The sequence below is a fragment of the Ptychodera flava genome, chromosome 16, assembly GCF_041260155.1.
Source record: "Ptychodera flava strain L36383 chromosome 16, AS_Pfla_20210202, whole genome shotgun sequence".
Taxonomy (NCBI): Eukaryota; Metazoa; Hemichordata; class Enteropneusta; family Ptychoderidae; genus Ptychodera; species Ptychodera flava.
In genome coordinates, this window is record NC_091943.1 from 13,009,407 (window position 1) to 13,029,981 (window position 20,575).

Sequence of the window (20,575 nt, forward strand, 5' to 3'; positions counted from 1 at the left end):
GTAGCCCGCGCTTTCGCACCAGTCCTTAGGTAAACAGCTATTAAACAAGAAAGGGGCCATCGCACCCCTACCCCCACCTCCCGGCAAGACTTATTGCAACTACACACACCTATTAAACTTCACAAGGTAACCCCTCTCTGCACTTTCAGACGTGGGAGAGCCAAGAGAAAAGAAATCTTTACAAAACCAGTTCCAGTAGGCTAAAGATAAGACCAAGACACATTTTAAAGATTGGTAGCATAGGCCTAAACTTAAGCATATATCTTCATTGGCAATATCATTACCGAATGATAAACAGTAGACATGTAACTCCGGCATTGTACATAAACAATAGCAATAACTTGAATAAGATGGTCCTCCTCTACCTCTCTATATATACTCTAGTATGTAGAGAGGAGGACTATTCCATCGCAAGGTGAATCGAGTCTGTTTCATGGAAGTCTCACAATTGATCCGTCAGTCGTTTGTTTGTTTGTTTGCTTGCTTACTTGTTTGTTTTTTTATTTTTGTTTATTTGTTAGTGTTTATTATGTATAATTATATTTTTTACCGTTTCTTCAATTTTTTACATTTTTTATAATATTTATTTACTTGTTTACTATTAATCAGTCAGAGTTCCCAGTGATCTTGTGCATCACGGTCCCACCGTGTGCGCATGCATTGTCGATGTCATAGGTGTGACGAAATGAATTGTGGGGAATCAAAATGGCGGCGCCCGTTATTCGAGCGACGGTGCGTGCCGCTGCGGGTAAAACTCGGCGTATTCCGACCAGAGCAGCACTCAGTTTGGTAAGATGTGACCTTTTGTGAAAATGCTTGATCGAGGGATTGGTCAGACCAATATACTAGCTAGCAGACATTCATTAATATGCTATTCAAGGCGGAGTTATGTGCAGTTGGTCTTGCTTGGCTGCCAGAGTTCCGTAGCCCATGCATAACTATGCGATCTGCCGGCTATTTTTAGTTTCCCCATGGACCAAGGACCTGCATGTAAAAAAAGAATTTTTTAGGACCTAATGTGCATTTTAGGTCCATGGTTTCCCCACCACCTGTTGTATTTGGGCGATCGTTTGTGTTGGAGCCCAAAATATAACACACCAAAGTCGCCAGGAAGAGTTAAAGGCTCCGGAACTACAGTAAGCCAAGACCAAATCAATATCCGCAAAGTAGCTTCGCGACACCAAAGTTTTGTGAGATTGGGATTACTGTTGTGATGTGCACCAAAATTTGAGTCATCACCATAATCACAGCTCTAATCTTTGATCTTAACTGCAAAACCAGATTTACTACAGTTTGTTGATTTAGAGATTTAGATGTTAAGATGGTTTAGTCCTTACCTGTACTTCCCCACGGCTGTTCTTGTCATGGTCACCTGACAACTCAACAGCTACAAAGATCTAAGAGATTCAGCCATATTGGACATCTGATTTCAACCTGTTCATGTCTACCCCAAAATTTTCACCACACCCCCCCCCCCCCCCCCCCCCCAGTTCCCCTTGAACAGGTCCACACTTACCATTGAAAACAATGGGTTTGGGTCAAACCATGGCAGTGAAAGGTTTTATCAGACTGATGTTCTTCATGCCATAACTAAAAACTGAAGCAAGAAGTGAAGGAAGACAGGATAAATATCATTTATATGAGTCTTATTGCGAGATAAAGTAAGTCAATAAGGTGTGTTTTTTGCTGTATTGTAGACACCAGTTGCGGTCAGTAAAATCAAGACACTGATGGAAAACAAACCTGAAGTGCTTGGAGTGCGGATAGGTGTGAAAACTAGAGGATGCAATGGACTCTCTTACACGTTTGATTATGCCTATGAAAAACAGAAGTTTGATGAAGAAGTTACACAAGATGGCAAGTTATTGTTAATGTGAATAGTGGTGATCATGATTACAGGTTTGTTACTAAATATAGCTGCATGTGCACGACTTTGGACAACGCTGCCTAAAATTTGGACAAATTTTGATGTTGAATGCACAGCTGTTGTTTTCAGCGTGTAGTCTGAGCTATAAATTCATACAAATTAGTGTGACTTTGAGTAGCCATTGTAACTCTAGCAGGTTTTATTTTTGTCGTTTATGCGGGAAATGCGGACAAATATTAATTTATGCATGTTAACGAGAGAGAACAGTGATGTCATTTGCGATCAGCACTATTATTGAAACAAATGCAGAGCCTTCTAAAGTATTATTTTGAAACCAAATCTCATTGATATGACAATAATTTAAATATCTAAAGGATTTTTCAGGAAATGTGAATGCTGAGCAGTAGAGCCTATTAGTTTGTTGTGTTGACTCCAAATACAAGATCTGATTTATTTACTTCATAAAATGTTGACGCAGACCCTTAGATTATAACTCATTCACCCCTGATACCCCCTGTGCAGATGTACCGTTCCTGTCAGTGTGAGAAACAATGACCAAGTACCAAAATCAGCCAGCAAAATAAAATGGTCAAAGGGGTGAAATTGCTCTCCCACCATGATTTTAATTTAAGGTAGAATGCCCCTTTGAGACAGATATTCAGACTCTCAAATTTTGACAAATTTTACATAGTATTACAAACCTGTCATTCATTTGACATATTTTAATCTACACACATTGTTAAGGTTCATGATCAATTTCAAGAAAGCACTTCTTGAATCATTGTTCATGACAGGTACTGTACATATGCCAAAAATTGCCCAATTGCTGTCAAAGAAAATATTGACATTTTTTTCGCAAGCCACATATCAAAGATTCTCAAAGGATCATCATGTCCAAAAATTTTCAACCCGTTTGTAGAAACAATGGACATTTTCAATCTTTTTAAAATATTTTCAATCTGTGAAATCACCCTCCTGTTTTTAACGATTGTTGTTTCCAGTGGTTATATTATATCTAGGTCATGGAAAGTTCTTGAAAAGTCCTTGAAAATGAAATTGAGTCCTGGAAAGACCTGGAAAAATGATAAGCCATCAATCATTTTAAAAAAATGACAAGATGATCAGTCATGATTCTGTAAAAATGATATGTAAAATAGCGTATAAAAATGATATTTTGTAAAAATGATATCTGGAATGGTATTTTGGACCTCAAAAGGTCCTTGAAAATTGCTATAAAGTCCTGGAATCTGAATTTACTTGGAGTCAGTCAGTCAATCAGTACGTGCTTAGAAATTTGTCAGGCAGATGGTGAGTATTTTTCCTCTATTGCCATTGCTTTCAGTCTTTAAAGGTACAGGGACTTGATCCCAGGGATCGAGTTTGTTCTAGTCTGTAAGAGAATTATGAAGGTGTCATAGCCTTTTGTTTCCATTGAAATTGTAATCTAGTAAGTAAATCTCCTGGCAAGACAATCTGACGCCTGACCCATGCCTTTAACATTGGCTGTCTCTCTCTTCTGATTTCAGGTGCCAAAGTTTTCATCGATGCCAAAGCTCAGCTGACTCTGCTAGGAACAGAAATGGACTTTGTCGAGGACAAACTCAGTAGTGAATTTGTTTTTAATAATCCGAACATTAAAGGCACTTGCGGCTGCGGTGAAAGCTTCAGTGTGTAACAGCAGTGTCCTTGACATTACTGCATTTTATTATATACCTGGAAGTCATCCATATTTATCGGAAATATGAATTATAGAAGGTTAGGCTGGAAGACAGGCTGACACTTTTCTGATCTTCAAACCTTAAAACTTTATACTTGTGGAACAACCCCATTGTATTCAGTGGCAAGGTTGGATCACTGTATTATGAAAAGGGGGAGAAAGAGTTGTCAATCGTTTGGTTAGAGGTTTGTGCAGCACAGTTGGCTGAAACCTTTGATGCACAGTTTGTTGAAAGAAAATATCCTTTTGTTTTTCATACCTGTATTACACGTATGATGGTATTATATAATGATGTGTGTGGAGTAGAACAACTAAATTGAATTCCCATAAACCAGTGTCTAAGGGAGTTTTGAAATCAAAAATGACCACTAACCTATCAGTATAGGACACAGTCAACATCAAAGTTATCAGGCATATGAAGTATAAAGCTGTATATTTATATTAATAGGGATTTTCAGGATGTATATTAGCAATGTAATTTTATTTATTGCCCTTTTATTGCCAAAAATGTGACGTGTTGACCCAAAAGTGACCAAGGAATGCATACTAGCTGTATAATACAGAGTTTTTGGTGTAAGAATTCAGCAGCAGACTCAATGTTGTGTAGTAATGTGCTGTCTGATTGTATTGCTTGTCACGCATGATGACATGCACGCTTGTTTTACTCCAAGTTTGTGACCAATGTCCGCCTTAACAGGCCTCGGTGATGTGAGAATACAAAGGTATGTTTTAGACACTGTAAATCCAAAAGAATCTTTTAATATTTTATGTAATGTAATATATATGAGTCAATTTGGGTCATCGTCGCCTGCAACAAGCAGTGGAATTCCTCCAAGCTGTTCCTAATTGAGTTATCCATTGGCTGATTGGTTGGTTTGTATCTGTGATACTGTTTTCTTTTCATCTGATTTTATGAAAGGAATAACTCTCCCAAAATGCATGAGGTAAATCTATCTGGTGTTTGATGATCACCGCCAGCACCGGTTATCACAGTAAATCCAGTGGTCAAGTAGGCTGACTCGGTCTTCCTGTGTACATTCTTTGCTGCACCATTCTGTTCAACCCACATGGTCGGCCAGATCAAGCAAAATTGAAAATCCCCTGATCACAGCATTACAAACACATGATCCCACAGTTCGGACTGCAGAATTTGCTAATCTCTTGAAATGCTTTCTTTTTAGAAGTCGTATGTTTTATAAGACATTATCGTTCAGAATTCCTACAAGTTTGTTTGAATGTCAACCTTTGTACATTTTTAAGCATGTACATTTTTGCTGTTTGAAGTTAACACTACTGTAAATAACAGTAATTTATTATTTTGTTGATTGTAAATGTATACTGTATGTCGGATTGAATTTTAATATTCTCTGAAAATCATTATAATTTAACAACGACAACTGAGGAAGATCTAAACTTTCACACAGGTGATTTTCATATGTCACCTGGCAAATCTATAATGGCGTAACTAGACCTGATAGGATTAGTATTTTAAAAATATTGAAAGTTTTAAAGATAGTCTCATATGCGTGTGTGTAGGGTTAAAAATATTTTACCTATAGGAAAGAACAGCATTAAAAATTGAGAATACACAAAAACGACAGTATGAAAAACATGTAGCTTACAAAAACAAAGAGCCTGTCAGGGCATTTGATGGCTGTCAATGTTTCAAGACACTCGCGTCTTTCCAAGATTGTGATTTTTCAGTAATATTTCTTCTTTTTTTAAACAAATAAACTGCCCTTTGTGCCTCTGACATTGAGGCTGACAGCTCAACATTACCTTCTATGAGACTACCATCTGGGCAAAGATGTAGCCAAATGCTTTACACGGGCTGTTTGGGACTCCACTCCCATGTTAGCACACCTGGTGCACTTACAATGGAAAATCTGTTGTCCAAGGGTGCCCTGTACACTCCCTGTCTAAAGTGTAAAGAGCGCCCTCAAACTACAGATTTTCCAGTCTACTAGTCACCTATGTCATGGTTCCTCGTGCCTATGTACAGCAAACGTTCTATTTTGATCACAAATGAATGTCATAAACTCTGATGACACTTTGCTCTTGGAAAGTCTGAGCCACATCATTTTCCCTTGCAGCCTTTAATAGCTGCACATTCAAATATCTCATTCCTCTTCTATTTTGGCATATACCATTGTTTTCATTGTGCCTACCCAAAAATATAAACATATCTGTGTTCTTGCCAGTCTCTGAAACCTGACCACAACACAATTCAAAATGACCCAGCTTACCTGCAATGCATGGTGCAGCCTTTTTCTGTGTGTAACCAGAAACGTAATGAGATTTCACCTTACATCAAGTGTGTAAAAAAGATTTGACAAGTTAATAAAATAAAATGTCACAACTCAGTTTTTGATTAATCGTTAGCTCCACAGAGCTTTGAGATAAGTCACGTCTGTTGAATTTTCCTTGTATGTATGTATGTATGTGTGTGTCTGAGTGTGTGTGTGTATGTATGTATGTATGTAATTTGGATCACAAGATCATGGGAAAGCTCTCATTGAGATGTGTGAACATCCAGAATAAGTGGGCAAAATTGTATTTGGGATACCGGTATTTGTATTTTGTTGTTCGGTAAATATTTTCAGAAACTATTAGTCTGAAGACTGATTGCTTTGAAGAGTGATTGCAGTAAACTAGGCTGTGGCTGCTGTCTCAGATTTGTTCAAACGATGGCAAAACTGACAGCATTTTTCCTCAGAATATACCATACTATTACTGCATATCCAATGTCAGTCCCTGATTATAGAACTAGATGATGTTTGCAACGGTGAGTATGAGACCAGGACTGGGATATTCAGTCGTATGTTACTTGTTGCAGGATCTCTGACCAAACTACGACGGATGATGCAGTGTAGGATAGCTGCTTTGCAACTGAATCTTGTTTACACCGATGATGTACTAGTCCGGTTCCCTGTCCCTTTCTACAGCTGCCTGCGCTACACTCACAAAAAGTGAGTGTAGTGCAGCCAGTGGTAGGAAGGTGGGCAGGGAACCGGACTATCATACATAGTTCACCATTGAGTGTAGGCTGAATGTTGGTTGAAAAGACCACACTCACAGCCTGCATAAAATGTAATACACAGTTGCTTGTGAACCAATACACGACGGCCGCTGTGTGGTATACATCAGAAAAGGAATGCACACCACACAGTGGTTGTCATGTATTGGTTCTCAAGCAACTATGGTGTCATCAAGTAGTTGGCTTGGTGGTCCCGGAGCACCCTAACACAACTGGATCTTTCAGTCTTCATGGGGCAAAATGTACTTTGTGGTACGTGTGAGTCAAAATCAAGCAAACCAGTATCTCTGAGACTGCTCTCCAAGTATGAGGTCCTGCACAATCACAAATATTGGTGACACTCTATACCACCTGCACAGGTTGCCTGGCACATCAGCAACAGTACATCTCTGTATTTTGGTCCCAAAATCAAACAAAAGACATTCTTTTGCATTTTTTTTTCATTGCAAGAGCAATTTATCCTGTACACTGAGTTATCGATCAAGTGTCTTTCTTTGTCATCTTATGAAAAATGTGGCCAATCACATTTTGGCAAATTGTAGCAGTGGTGTTAAGCCTTATGCAGAGAACGTGCAAACACCTCCTAGAATGCGTAACACATTGTCTAATATTTTCCTTGCATCAACTTTCCTCAAGAGAACCGTGACTCTTTTGAAGCATCTGTTTTCCCCATGTTTTGACCAACTGACCACAACAAATAAAGGGAATTGAGTACAGAATAGTGCCTCAACATCATGGAGCCCCATGCTGCAAGATGTGTCTAGTTTATGCATTTTATGTACATCGTTCTTTCCTGCAGATTTCAATGGTTACAATTTGGCCAGAGAAAAACGTGTATAGCACCCTCCTCATACATATTCTCAGCTCTCTCTCTCTCTCTGACGCACAAAGTCACGCATTGTAAGTGAAATTATGTGCAAGAACAAGAGAAATCGACAAAAGATTCAAAATCAGTTCTCTTGTAACACTCCCTTTATTTTATTCACACTTTTTTTTTATTTTACAACTCGCAAAATTAAAAATTCACATTATTATTATCGGAATAATTACAGAAAACAAAGAGAACTTTCCCTTGCCATCAGAGACAAAGTGTCTTATTAATGTTGGTAATCAGAAGGCACTCTATACACAACTCTTGTTAAATAAATGTACATAACAATGCTAGAAGGCACACTGTGAATAAAAACAAGGCATCTGATCTTTACATCTGAATGCCTGGGCTGCAAAATCTGGAAGAAGTTTGCTGTCATACACATGTGGGAACCTATAGGGTTGGTGTCCCATAATCGAGGGTTGAAGTCTTAAAACAGAGTTCAATGCAGTAATAAAAGCATATGTCTATCGACAGTCTATTATACACATTTGTAAAAGCAAACTGTACACAAAAAACAGAACAAAAAAGATGCGTTTCTACTTTATGGCCAAAGCTGTGGTATAAAATGATCATGATCCTAAAAGATATTTAAAGTCCGTTAATCTGCGAAAAACTGGCTCCACTATGAAAATGCTGAATTTGTTAACACGATTTTAGACGATTTCTGTGATACAACCTGATTAGAAATTTAAAACCTACTTCAAAATCCACACAGGTACCCGTCAAGGATTACCTCAATCCTAAAGTCTTTCTGCACCGCACTTCCCATGAAACACTGATGTTCCTAAATCAAACACTGATTTGTCCCTCAAACCACTAATATACCTAGATGTTGATAAAATTTGATAAAGCCATCGTTGATCTAAGAACTGATTGCTTTTTCTATTCTCAGCTGAAAATAAATGAAGGTGACCACAGTAAAAATGGTTGCCATTTTATCAACTCGCTGCACTCGGGGCCAAATTTGACCCTGATAGTCCAAAACATGTCACAAATACTGATGTAAAACAACTATTGAAACACACACAGATACCAGTCTTCAAGAGCCAAAACATCTCCTTGATAATTTCAAGTTCTTAGAGGTCATTCCACCGGCTCTGATGATTTTTTGGCATGTGTGAAAAAAAACCCACTTCAGATAGTTAAGAAAATTAATGACAAGTCCTCCTACACAAAATGGCTACCACATTCTGAACAATCACCAACACAGAAGTTGATGGCGCTCATCTATGAGTGCGGCATTTACAAACAAAATTTTGTAAATCATGGCTTACAATCATTTGTGACAGTCTATTTGTGTATCACAGGACCAAACTGTTTCAAAAAAAAATCCAACTTCGTCATTGATGTAGTCGTCAAAGACAATTTTCCGTTCGCTGCAAGATCTTGTACAAGGACGTTTCACATTCAACTTGGTTTCCAACATTATGAAAAAGGTCTAGCTCTGTACGAAAGGAGAGAGAACTTCTTAACAGTCCTACAAACTGCAGATGATGTCCTGTTCGTTCTGTGTTGCAGTACTTTCTACACAAACACCATCGCCACACAACATCTCGTGAAATCTCATGTCGAACAGAAAGTAGTCATAGCAACAAACCATTTATCACAGCACAGTTCAAACATAACATACTCTAATATTTCTGTCACTAGGGTTTGATCTCCTACTGAGGCTATCTCCTAAATTTGAACACAAACCTGACCAGCCATAATTGTCAATCACACTTCTATTTTTGTGAAGAACACAATATTTTTTTTTCTGAAACGTAATTCTCTCAGCGGTCTAAAAACTAAAAGAAAGTCTATCATTGAACAGTTAAATACAGCATTGAAACTGTAAGAAATTTACAAATTCACAGATCTATTTTTTTTAGATAGCTGGTACCACAATGAAAACAAAGAATTCAAAAATATTAGCATGACTTGTGAGAAAGTAAATGAAGCAAGTAAAGGAATAAAGAATTAAGCACAACTTTTTGTTGAAAGAGTTCATTTTCTGACCGTATTGTATGAATTTTAAGAAATACTGTTCTTTCATAAACTTTAATTTAGAGAATTACTGCAGAGTAGCAGTGAATTAGCCGGTTGGGTACACATTTCCAAAAACATGCAGACTAAACTTCTCAGCTTTGTTTCAAAGTGAACAGGTCTTTTTTTTTAAGAACGAGTATTTACAAGATCACACTGCACAAAAGTTTGTATATCTATCAATGTTGATGCACTCTGGTATTGTGGTATTGTCACCTTGCCGCATGAGAGTGGCTTGACAATTGTCAGGATTTGTCTAATCAGCAAAGTCATGAACGATCAGGAACCCATGTCCTCAATGGATAGTGGGAGGTTCTGAGAATGTTTTGTTGAACATAGATAACAGGAGTATCATCGCAGTCCACTGCTACTGTCCCCGTTTATGTGGCTTCATCAGTTTGCAATGGGTATATTCCTTGAACAGTCAAAGCTCTGACACTATTGGGGTGACAGTAAGCAAAAATACCACAAAACATAGAAACTCTGTGAGTTTGCTCATTTCATGTGCGAAATCTTGTCTTTTGGTATTAGCAGGTCAAAATAACTATCTTAGACTACAAAGATAAATACGCTATGACGCGATTGTTCATTTACGACACAATATACAGGGTAAATACCAACATATCTTTGTTACTGTTTCATTTGCTGGTTTTCATGAAGTAAAACCCGCCAGACTACCCAGCACATACATCTTCTTTCAATCAAACCATGTTAAAATTTTTATTTACATGTTTACGCCATGTTTTCTACAATCAAACACATAATTTGAATCTATTATTGCCTCACTTCAAGATAGAGAACACTGTAAAAAACAGCAAGCTGGTTTCAAGTTAGGCTTTAAAAGTTCAGCTCTTGAAAGCTGCTGGGTAAAAGCACTAAGGCAGGTGGATGTATGAAAAGTAGATCAGGACCATAGTTATTAACAACTTGGTGCACACCGGAAAAGCTTTGATAGGGCGCCCTCTACAGGCGAGCTGAAGCCAAAGTTCATAAGTGTGTGTAATTACAGCTTTCTTGTGACTTTTCGAATAAACATGCAGCATAGAGAAGTATAAAATTGGAAGATAAAATTTAATTTCTCTCTGACTAACTTCTACAGACTGTTGTTATAATTTATAGTGCTCATTTCAGCATCATGCTAATGTAGCAGATTTTTAAAAAGTTTAAAAAACGATTTTTTTGAAAGACTTATAAAAAGGAGTTATCCGATGTGCTCTATGCAAAGACTAAAACTAGAGCTGGGAACGACCTAAAAAATATGAAAGCACTTCATGACTGTCAAACAAAAAAAAACCACATCTCAAACACACTTTACACACATATACAGACAGTTTGTTAAACCCTGGAATAGCATACTTCAATCAAATATTCACTTTACATCATTTCCCATTGAAACTCTTCAAAATATAACTTAAGGCACAACCAAATCACACCAGTACAAAGGCTAGATCTTAAATTCTATCGAAAACACAAAACCGAAGGTAAGCAAATGCCGAGAACCCCCTCTAGAAACCATACAGGGGAGGGGAAAGGGGGACAATGTGTTTGCATTGATTCTGGGATGAGCAAAATGATTTTGAATTTGGTGGACCCCGGATTGATTTCCACACACTTGCAGCAGTCTAGTCTGCAAGTCCGTATAGCACACAGTCTAGCCTGCTATTCCCCATACATTCTCTGCGATATTAGTTTTAATATAGGTATCCGATGTTCAAAAGGACCAGGGAAGACAGTCATTTTTCCAGTCTGACTGTCATGATAGATTTTGGTGGTCTGAGATCTCACATGTGCTCATCCCTGTCACTGTCTTCTAAGGCACAAAAGTGAGTGAAGACAATTTGTACCCAATTTTTCAAAAAAATATCTGGTAATATTTAGTTGCATAGAATGTACCTGTAATCTGTACAGGTCATTTCAATGATGTCATCTGGTTCTTCATTTGCCCCGGCCAAGAATCAGTGGTTTCACAACCCCCTCCCATCAGTCTAAAGGAAGTCCTTCTCTGCTTTTTTCAAATTTAAGGCACGCGCAGGATAGATTTGCTTGCCAAAGGAAAACAGCACCATAAACATAGATTTTTCAAAACTTGGACAGCCATGTCAATGCGATTATCAAAACTATTATGAATCCCACTGAGTGATTGGCTTGCACTGTGTACTTTCACAGTTTCAATCGTCTTTTAGCCAATCAGAATCCATGTGATATTATTTCAGCCCGATGTGTAAAACACTATATCAACTCTGGAAATAACATCCATGAGATCAGTAGCACCCATGGATATGAAGATAATTTTGTGAAATTTTATGATTATATATCTTCTTTGGTAATCAAGAAAAATATTAGATGGATTTGAAGGAAATTCTCCTTCCATTCCTGCTTTGAAGCATGTTTGCATAGGTAAGATTCAAAGATGTATTGTTTTTTCAATGAATATCGTTTGCATATTTTGAATACTCTGGAAGACTATCTTCAAATATAAATACAGTAATCCTGTATTACATATAATGCCGATAAACATTTATCAACTGATGTTCCATATTGCTTTCAAAGGTGGTAACTCTTCATATTGACTTCAGAAAAAAATGGCTGACGACTTCCAGGGTGTTCAATATTAATTATGACATCTCAGATTGACCATAGCGACCCTTGCCTGTCCTGGCACATCCCATAATTGACTTGTAATGCTGATAAGCTGCCGTATTTGACTCCTTGCAGGTCGACATCTTTGTTAATGACCTCTGCACTGGTGAAAATAAAAATGAATCAACTTCTACGGTTTAAAAAGTTCCCACACAGAAACTGTAAATCTATATTGACTTCTACACGTCTACAGTTTGAAATCCCCACGTTTTATCACAGAAATGACTTCTGTGAGCACACATTTGTCTCTAAGAGAATAAATCTACAGTAGTCTACTTCTCATGTTAGCCCACTCCTATGCCGACAAATCGGTGTATTGTTCAGCTAGCTGTCCCTCCAGGGCCGTGCGTTTCGTGGTGAACATCACGTTACTCCAGGCAACAATTGCACCTTCTTCGCCTTCCATTTTGACATCTGAGGTCTGGAAAGGAGGGCCATCCAGCTCTTCCTGCAGGGGTGGTTTGGAAGGAGGAAAACAGAAAATGGGGGTCACAACACTTGAGTCATGTGACTTCACAGTGAAACCTGACTGAGTCATGTGACCTAACAGTGAAACCTGATTGAGTCATGTGACCTAACAGTGAAACCTGATTGAGTCATGTGACCTCACAGTGAAACCTGATTGAGTCATGTGACCTAACAGTGAAACCTGATTGAGTCATGTGACCTAACAGTGAAACCTGATTGATACAGACAGTCTATTCTGCTCAAGACATATTGAAATCGCTATATGCAATACCTTTGGTGTATTTTCATGTATTTTTCTCTTGTTTGTAACTGCATTTCATGGTGACTTTAGAAAATTTAAACTTTTAAGTTTAATTCTCCTCTAATCCTCCTTCATCAAATGATTGCTGATAAAGCTTTCTCTTACATCTGTGTTGTTTCTGTAAGAGGGATGCGGCTAGGGGACAGATACTTAGATTTTCAAATTTGTCCAGTAGGTTTTTGTCTTATGCTTGTGTGTGTGTGTGTGTGGGGGGGGTCATTTTATAGCTTGGAGTAGTAAAGTTTTTGTTACCTTTGTTTTGTGAGAATCAACATTTGATTTTTCCCCATAGAGTCAACACAGGGGTGGCAGCCATTTTGAATTTTATAATAAATATCAGTAAATGATATGTAACTTGTATCTCAAGTTCCAAACTTCGTACGGTGACCCCTGATTTTTATTCTTGATTTGGTAAGAAAGACAATGGTTGAAAGTTTAAGCAAAAGTTTAGGTCATAAAAGGTTTGTCAGGAGTTTAAACAATAACAGAAAAAACTTACCTGTAGTATTCTGATCATTTCCAGCGTGACAGCTAATAGATAAGGTGCCTGCGGCGTTTTGATATGTAGTTGTGTAAAATTGTTGTTGGATACCGAGTACATCTCATACATTAGATACATGTCTCTCTCTGCCCTCGTCCAACTGTGGAGAAAAGAAACAGTTAAAGTTGAAATATAAGAGCCGCGATATACAGGCAGCTGCAGCGAAGCTATTTTCACAGGAAATTAATGTGCGAGTTACCGGTTTTGCAATTACGAGATTCAAAACTATTTGTGACAAAAAACTTTTTTGCACATTAGAGCATTGCACAAATGAGTATAGATTATTCAGTGACAACAGTCATGAGTTATAATTGAGTTCTTTATAGGAAAATGTTGCATTGTGAATCAGATTAATTCGGTGAACATTACTTGGTTTTGTACCAGTATGTGACAAGGGGGTTTTGGTTAGTTAATAGGCATATTATGTAGAGGGCGCTATATGAAGATGTTTGTATCTTCTGCAGTCAGTAGCTTGTTGTGCTTGTTAAATGTACAACTTTTTTAGTTTCTTTTGATGCTTTTTCTAAAATGCTGTCTTTCTGAAGTTCTTTTATCTGAACAAAATCATAGAAAGTTGTGACAGCTGATGTGCAGTGATTCTCTGGCTTTTTATACAGTGCAGAAATTATTTTTCAAAGGCATGTCAGATGTAAAATGTGCAGCATAACCATATGCAGGTGCACTCTCTGCCGTATTTTCTTGTTTTCAAATAATACAACAGGATATTGGACATGGCTGGCTACAATTCCCTTGGTGTTCTTTCCCTACCCTGTTCCTGATTTATTATTGATGATAGGTGAAGCCCACTTCCCATGATGCTCTTTCTACCCTGTTCCTGATTTATAATCAACCATTGGTGAGGTGCCCCACCCACTTCCCATAACGCTCTTTCTACCCAGTTCTTGATTTATTTATCAATGATAGGTGAGGCGCCCTACCCATCCTTTCTAAGCAACAGAAACCTTGCAATGAAGTATCTTTTATTTCTGTATCCTACACGAGTATGGTGGTGTCAAAGGTTATGTTCTATTTTTGGTAAACATTTATCTGGAGATCTGTTTGCTCATTCCCCACTGAATCGAGAGCACAACATTGCAAAAAACATGTGAACACAAACTCCAAATTTTCAACTAAACTTTGGCCCCCTAAAAAACATCTACTTATGCATAAAATTCTTCTAAAAATTTTCCTTCATGGAATGCAGATTATTAGATTATATTTCTTTTTGGAGCCATTTTTGAGGTGAGAATGGAAACTGTTGCCATAATTCTAGGGATATTTCTGAAATCGAATTTCAACATTTATTAGATTTCATGTTCAATGAGTATCTAGAAATATGATTTTTTTACAAATTATTTTGAGAAAACGATTGCAAAAAAAATCTCTGTACTTTGTGACTTATTCTACAAATTCTAGACCACTTGTAAAACCAGCATCATATTCACAGAGGAGCTAATTCTTAACTTCCTCATTCTGTAATATTGATTTAGCTGTCATTTAACTTTGTCTCAATATTTTAGAAAACGAGAAAGTGCAACATTTCGGTCACAAAATTAATAGAAATTGCCACAAGCATATGAAATTTTAATAGCTACGGTCTTCAAATTATCACAAGGTTACTGCAGAACACACGACACTGTGGAGGAAAATAAGTAACAAGCAAGCTTACATGGTTTTTTGCACATCTCCGTGCCTGTCCTTGTTTGCAAAGAGCATTCTACTTCACTATTTGTGATTTATGTTTACAACCCTCAATTCAATGCTGGAGCATGCTCATTGACGCATTTGAACAGCCATTACGAATAATCACCCATTGATTGGTAAATTAAATGGCAACTTTAAAAGCCCTCTGGACCAATCAAATTTCATGTCATGACAATGATATTTATCACCAAGCTTTGCATTACCTTGGCTCGTAATACCTCATTAAATACCTAAAATCAAGACAATGTAATCTGAGTACAGCTATGATCAACGACCTTTTGCAAAGTAAGGTCACCGAGCATGAGCAATTAAGCCTGCTTCTTCAGAAGCTGAAATGTATTTACAGGTTGGTGACCTTTGCTGAGGAATCGCCAACGCCTGGTCAGGTTCTTTGTTTTTGTATGAAGCCTGGTTATTATTTTCAAGTAATTATTAAGTGATCTAATTTCAGAGTGACAGATCAGTGGCATATTCCACTATTTGGGGGGGGGGGTTAAGGAATGGCAGAACAAAAATTGATGGGATACCACACAGATCACATTTTAGTATTTGCAGTCACCAATAGCAGAAGATAAGAATGGCTGTTAGAAGCGAGTAGCAAAGCCCTGGTTATGCAAAGGAAGCGCTAAAATAAAAATAAACCGAACAAACTGCTCTCTATTTACTGGTATCTCATACAAGCAGGTTTTGATTACTAATAACATGGTTACTAAAACACATCACTCATTTGTTAAAGCCAATAAGGCATCACTTTTGATGCATGTTTCACGTTTTTATCGTATTTGTAAAATACATTTCTTCTTCTACTCCTAAAAATCTGGCAATGCAACTTGTCAACACAGCCTGTACATAGGTAATGTTATTGTCGACGACTGAAATTTAGTCTGGACTAGAATTTATTTATCAACAATAACACTGCATAATAATATAAATAATGCGTTGTGTTTGCAAGTCTTACACTGTCTCTATCAATATCCTTTGGGTTGAAGAAGAAGAAAATACGCAAATTTGCTGAACAAAAATAATCAAAGTATGGCTGAAAGTTATAGTTATTGTGCTTTTATAATGACCCAATGGCACACCCGTTGTCTTTTTGCACACACCATGGCAGACAGAAACTGTCTTGTGTTTTATACCAAGCACCCACTTTTTTTTACCACCCTGCAACACCATCATCCTTTCAAAAAAGCATCAAACAGCCACACTTGGTAACTTTTTTCATTAGTATCATAACTGTCATATAGAATTCTCATGATACCATGGCACATGAAAATCAAACATGGCCGACAACTCATTTCACCAGCTGTAATCACACGCATGAGTATCACATGAGCCATTCCAGTCTAGCCTTGGATAAAACTGAAGCAAGCTTGATGAAAGATTACTGAAAAACAGAGCAAAGCGCAAGTCTTTTTTGTTAAAGTTCCTCAATGCATAGTAGCAAATGGGTAAGAAAAATTGAGAGTGGGAAGAAAAAAAAGAACACTATATCTGTGGCTAGTTTTGTTGTCAGCACTGCACAACAATCACTTGGAGAGATGGAAACCAAACAAACATACCTAGAGTTAGACTCCCCACATTTGCCTGTGTAAATACTGGGATGAAAGAAAGCAGCATATTACAAATTTTTCAAACTTTGACTTACTATGGTGGTGAAATTTTAACATCAACTTGTACTGTTCCCGCAGGGAGTTTTGAGAAGCATTCAACGATCGGGAACTTCGCATAGAAAACAAAGAGGGAAAGCTGGTACTAGATTGACCCTTTCACTGCTAAATTTTGGAAGAGTCCTATTGTTTTTTATGAAAAAATTTAACCTATGTCAAGTAAAACGGTGGTGAAAGGTTCAACAAATTGGTTGATGTTCTCTATCTCTACCTATGAATTTTCAATTACACATACAAACATTTTTAATTTCTCCACAAACAATTTCATGCAGTATGACATTCAAAGATGAGCAAATTGAAAGTCAATACTTCATGTAAATTTCTAGGTGATCTGATGATCTGACAGTGAAATGAAGATCTTTTCGTATTTCCAGATTACTATCGAAGCCATAGTTTGAATTTCAATTCAAAATATTGACAAATTACATCGCAAAAAAAACAGAACTGAAACACGGGAAGAACAACCTCATCTGTGGAATGGGATAGAATGGACATACAGCGATGAAAAAATTATTATCAAAACAAGGAAGTATGAATTTTTGCTTATCTGAAGCTACTCCTTCAATATACGAAATGCATTACAACATTGTAACATAAAAATTTGGAGCAGAATCCTTGATCTTGGAAAGAGCTGGTGGTCAGAATGAGGACATCCAAACTTAACCTGTTCATCCTAATTCTCTGTAAACAAGTCAAAAATCCCAATTTTGGATTTAAGCCAAACCATGGTGGTGAGAGGTTTAGTTTTTCTGTCTTCAAAGATTTGACGTTTGGCAGAAGTCAACATTTGTTTTCAGTACCCTGTCATGTGAATATTTTTTTTGCAAAAAGGTACATTTTTTCTGCTCTGTAGACCAACTATTCCCAAGATCTATGTGTGAGAAAGAGAGGAAAGGTTTGTATTACGTAAAGGAATGCAGACAAAATCACGGTGTGAAAACTGATCAAAGAATACTTATGAAAATACATAAATTTGGTTCATATGGTACATAACATGAATCCACCATTTAGTTTGATGGAAAATTCATGATATATTTTCCATACATAAAATCATTAATATATGAAGAAGGAGACTAGAATATAGTCTAGGTCAATCAAGCCAGTTTGTGGCTATGCAAATTTCATAACACCTGGGCTTGCAGAGCCATGAAACTGGTCAGCTAGATACTGATCTAGGGCTCTAGACAGATTGCGACAAGAGGATACAAAAGAGAACAAACAAACATAGAAATGGATAGACAAACAGACATATTACGAGGCATCATGGTGCTACAGAGAGAGAAAAGACTATAAAACTAGACAGACATATGCACATCAATATGTAGAGAGAAATAGTATTGTCTGTTCAAATGGTTTATCTGAAATCTAAAATTTTTGTAATATTAGTCAGAAATGTATTGTCTACTACAATATGTCCTACATGACAGTGACCAAAAAGCCAAATCTGAGACTTTCTGAAAGTATACAGCTACGTGTATTTGCATATAGTGTTTACTGATGCTGTCTACACAGACACATTTACGGTTCACAAATGGGACAATAACATGTCTGACATCTACGAACAAAACCACAATTTTTCTATGATTCAACCTGTTACATTTTGTATAGAAACAATCAGCATGTGGCATTTATCATTTTACAATATTTCTATTAGTTTATTTTTCACCGATTGTTGCACTAACATTTTTAACTGAAAGGATATATTTATGATTAACATATTAAACATGCCATAACACGGCACGTTTTCACAAATTCTGTCCCTACTCCCCGTTTATACACTCTGGGTCAAACCACACCATGAGGGGTACAGTAGAATCGTACTGGTGGAAGAGCTCACTAATTATACCCTAATATAATCTTGATAATACACTTACAAATGTATTTAAAGAATATTGCATCAATTTAGTTTTACATAAAAATATTTGAAGTAATTTATCAAATTACAAATATTGGAAGAAAATCTCTAATTCAATAACCTCTAAAGTTTTGCATTTTAAAGTATAATTTGTAAATTGTCAATCAACAAAACTCTGGAGGTCAAGGAAAACTTAACATTGCACAAAAAGCATCAAGCAAATAGAGAAAAAAAAGGTGAACTAAATTTTTATATATTTCGTTTCAAACTTAATAATGGCTCCTGCACTTCCTTAATGTTATAACACTTTCAACTTGTATTTGTGGATAGACATCAAATTGTCAAATCCTTAACACAGTCCTCTCATACTGTTAAAAACAAAATTGAACTTTCACTTGTAACAAAAAGTTAACACTCACCTTTTAACTTTTCTCCATGAAACAAAGCAAGTTTTGTTCGTAAGTTCAAGTCTTAAACCTCGCCGTGTCGCTGCAATTGTAACTTGTGCCCCTTCTGGTATCTGCAAGAAATTTCACATATACAACATTTTAGAAACATTTGGAATATTTAAATATTGTAAAATTATATTCATAGGTAACGTTTAACAAAATATTCCCAACTGTCAATGATCACGCGCAGAATGAAAGAAATTTGTAATATACCTCTCATCATTTTCAGTTGGTTATAAAGTTTAACCCTTTCCCCACCATGGATTCACAAAAAACAAATTGTTATCAATACTGATCATGGGCGGTACCAGTTTACAAGGAACTGGGGTGAACTGGTTGAAGTGGCGTACATTAACTTATTTCTATCAGACTTCTGGTGCCACAGCACAGGTCTGGCCACCAAGCTGATCACATGATATGGTGATGAATCATCCGTATTGCAGCTATCCCAGAAGTCAACGCTCTACAAGCAATAAGTGTCATCCTTACCGATACACTCTTGGCTGTGAATTCCTTATGTATGGAACAGTTTCTGATAATGGCTGAGGTATAATCTTCTAAATTTTGGCACAAATTTATATATTGGAGCGGAACCGGGAACTGTGGGTCGCAATTTTCTGTGAATAACAGAAAAGACAATTGATTTTTAAGAAGGCACAGTGAACGGGAAAATTTTCAAAACTGAAAGATTGAGAATTGGTCATTCGTATGACCCATGACCTTACATCCTGATATTTTTTAGGGCGAACAGTATTAAAAATTAAAAATTCAGCATAGAATTCCTGGGGCTATACAGTTATGTTTACAGAATTCATGGAATATGATGGTTGGCTGTTGGGATTCATAATCAATGCAAATACCAAGACGTAAGATCGTCTAAAGGTCTAAAAAATGGTTGACGGTTCCTTCACAGCTTATGTTATTGGACTCCAGCAACATTTAGTAAATCCAATGCTGTTACAATATATCAATTATTACATCTCAATTTCAACAGCACAGAATGATGATTTGAAAAAAACATTTTATGGTATTTTAAATAAAATTATGACTATATACAGAAACATGAATTTTCTTTGGAAGTGAGTTAACACATTCTACATTTTGGAAGCTATTTCCATCAGTCATATTTGAATTTTTTTTTCAATAACACTTTACAAAAATTTCTTTTCAGAGTAAGAGTGGCCCTGAAATTTTCTGATGAAAATGGCCTACAGAGGGATCCACTCACCTTCAAGTTTTGCCCTCTGTTCTTCTGTTGGTTTTAATTTTCCTAAAAGAGAAAGCAGATCAGTTATCAGAGAGTGAAACCTCTCCATTTAGAAAGATGATGAACAAACATACTGATCTAACTTGTATGCAAATTAGTGTCAACATCCACGCCCAATAACAATGACTGACACATATGAAAAGAGAAAATTGTGCTTTTTTAA

The 20,575-nt window shown here is 36.8% G+C and overlaps 2 protein-coding genes across 3 annotated transcripts in view; one reads left to right on the forward strand and one right to left on the reverse strand.

Annotated features, from left to right (window-relative positions):
- Positions 1-690: 690 nt before the first annotated feature.
- Positions 691-5,947, forward strand: LOC139114042 (iron-sulfur cluster assembly 1 homolog, mitochondrial-like). The gene is made up of 3 exons (XM_070675518.1): positions 691-789; positions 1,698-1,857; positions 3,394-5,947. Exons 1-3 carry the CDS (start codon positions 706-708, stop codon positions 3,540-3,542), a joined length of 393 nt encoding a protein of 130 aa, XP_070531619.1. The 5' UTR covers positions 691-705; the 3' UTR covers positions 3,543-5,947.
- Positions 5,948-7,575: 1,628 nt separating this feature from the next.
- Positions 7,576-20,575, reverse strand: part of LOC139114053 (sorting nexin-27-like) — a 46,365-nt gene continuing 33,365 nt past the window's right edge. Inside the window, exons 5-10 of one of the 2 annotated variants that reach the window (XM_070675537.1) lie at positions 20,374-20,415; positions 19,635-19,762; positions 19,116-19,216; positions 16,734-16,769; positions 13,429-13,570; positions 7,576-12,608 (exon numbers count right to left, since the gene is read on the reverse strand). In XM_070675537.1, the coding sequence (XP_070531638.1) occupies positions 12,456-12,608; positions 13,429-13,570; positions 16,734-16,769; positions 19,116-19,216; positions 19,635-19,762; positions 20,374-20,415 (602 nt within the window). In that variant the 3' untranslated portion in view covers positions 7,576-12,455. The remainder of the gene's footprint in view (positions 12,609-13,428; positions 13,571-16,733; positions 16,770-19,115; positions 19,217-19,634; positions 19,763-20,373; positions 20,416-20,575) is intronic. The other variant, XM_070675538.1, reaches the window with a different exon arrangement.

Bases quoted from the DNA above. Each gene is read 5' to 3' on its own strand.
- LOC139114042 (XM_070675518.1), top strand. From the start codon at position 706: ATGGCGGCGCCCGTTATTCGAGCGACGGTGCGTGCCGCTGCGGGTAAA. The intron at 790-1,697 runs GTAAGATGTGAC...GCTGTATTGTAG, and splicing joins CCAGAGCAGCACTCAGTTTG to ACACCAGTTGCGGTCAGTAA. The intron at 1,858-3,393 runs GCAAGTTATTGT...TTCTGATTTCAG, and splicing joins TGAAGAAGTTACACAAGATG to GTGCCAAAGTTTTCATCGAT.